Here is a 1,783-nt window from a genome sequence, read left to right on the forward strand (position 1 = left end):
CAGTGCAGCAACAAGACTCAGCGGTCTTGCCCGTGCTCTGAGAGAGATCCCCGTCCCGGTGGAAAGGAAAGACGCCAAGGCTCGTGCAGCTCCAGAACTTCAAGCACGGAAGATTCGAGGGAAAAAAATTCAACGAATAGGAAATTAAGGGGAGAAAAAAAACAAGAAAGAGTAAAAGGAGAATACACACGTCAGCACGTCATCAACGCCGAATTGAAACCATCAGATCCCCTGCGGTAGTGGCAGCGGAGCAAAGCCCGAGAACAACACTTCCAAAGATTGTTGAGAGCTCGGTTATTAACGGTTTCAGACTTCGGCTTGCTTTCCATAGTCGCTTTTTTTTTCTTGGTTGTTGTTTTGTTTTTTTATTGAGTTCGTTATGATTGGTGATGAGAACTAGGGGGCATGCCCGGCTGAGGGGGCATACCCGAGCCGTAGCCCTGGTTGCGCTGCTGCACGTAGCTCTGGTAGGCCAAGGCCTGCTGAGGATCCATGGGGATGTTCGGGGGCATGTAGCCTCCAGGTCCCATGTGAGGGTTCTGAGGGATGCCTGGACGGCCGGCTTGCGGTGGGAGATGGCTTGGGGGCTCCTCGGGAGAGTCGACTTGGTCACCGCCGTCTACCCCATTCTCGCTGCCCGTCGCAGGCTCGGGTGCGTTAAGGCACGCCTGTCAAGCAGAAAAGATCAGCATCGAGTATTTCGGAGGAGGAGGGCAGCAGGCAACAAGAGCGTCTTGAATGGTCGGGTTTCCACCTCCCCCCACAGGGAGAAGGAAACAGAGAGTAGCCGTCGGCGTGGAGGAATCGCTTACCTGGATCAGGTTCTTCCCTTCCGCCTTTGTGACGAGGGGCTGGAGCTTGGGGGTGGTAAACGTATAGACGAGGCCAGTCTCAGACACGACAAGCAGCAGAACCTGAGTGCCCGTCAAGACGGACAATTCGTATGCCTAGATGCCGAGGAAATCTCCCTGTTAGCTGGATGCCCGGCTTGGATAATGCGAGAAAGCGAGGATTGCTCAAACGTCTCGTCCCCATGACGGCCTATGACGCCGCGCGCGCGCCCCGACAGAGCTCGCGCAGCTGGTGGAGATGCGAACCAAGCAGCAGAAGTAGCTTGCTCTTCACTCTCCGCCTGGTGTCTCGAGGCGCGAGGAGAGGAGCGGAGAACACTGCAGCTCTCTCTTTCTCTCTGTCTCTCGTGAGACTCGAGGGCTGGCGGAGGCAAAGCACAGCACAGCACAGCAAAGCAAAGCAGGAAATACGCACCTTCTTCATGATTCCGGCCTTCCGCTTGGAGAAGGTGATGTGGCGACGAGACTTATCACTGATAAACTTGATCTCAATTTTGCGACGCTCGCGGCCGCCCTTCTCGTCGTCATCATCGTCGTCGTCGGCAGCGGCGCGCTGTCGCTTGACGCCGCGGCCCTCGTTGGCAGTTCCATTGCCTACTGAGTGCGCGTCGTCGAGCTCGGTGGGAGACGTCTGGTCGTGCTGGTCGGTGATGTCGGCCATGATGAAAGCTGCTTGCGGTTGCAAATGCGACAACTGCTTTTTTTTTTTTTTTAATAAGATGCCAATGCCAAATTCCGAATCCGATACCAATCGTCGTCGACTTGTATCACACAAGGGCGCTGGAAAAGGCAACGAGTGGTGGAGATACTGCTTTGAGCGTGGTGCCGATGGATCTATACTGGATCTGGCGGTTTTTTTTTTCTTTATACGGGCAGAGGGGAACAGGCGGGAAAGGGAAGCAAAATAAGGGAACCGGTCCTGGTTGGGATGG

General features: G+C 55.1%; 1 protein-coding gene across 1 annotated transcript; it reads right to left on the reverse strand.

The window, feature by feature from the left end:
• Positions 1-377: 377 nt before the first annotated feature.
• On the reverse strand, positions 378-1,512 carry CCMA1212_008397 (Transcription factor of morphogenesis MCM1; the record flags this gene model as incomplete). The annotated part of the gene is made up of 3 exons (XM_073705531.1): positions 378-668; positions 813-947; positions 1,267-1,512. The coding sequence occupies 3 exons, from the start codon at positions 1,510-1,512 to the stop codon at positions 378-380; spliced, it is 672 nt and encodes a 223-aa protein (XP_073555869.1).
• Between the last annotated feature and the right edge of the window lie 271 nt (positions 1,513-1,783).

The sequence above is a fragment of the Trichoderma ghanense genome, assembly GCF_004382785.1.
Source record: "Trichoderma ghanense strain CCMA-1212 chromosome Unknown scaffold_12, whole genome shotgun sequence".
NCBI lineage: Eukaryota > Fungi > Ascomycota > Sordariomycetes > Hypocreales > Hypocreaceae > Trichoderma > Trichoderma ghanense.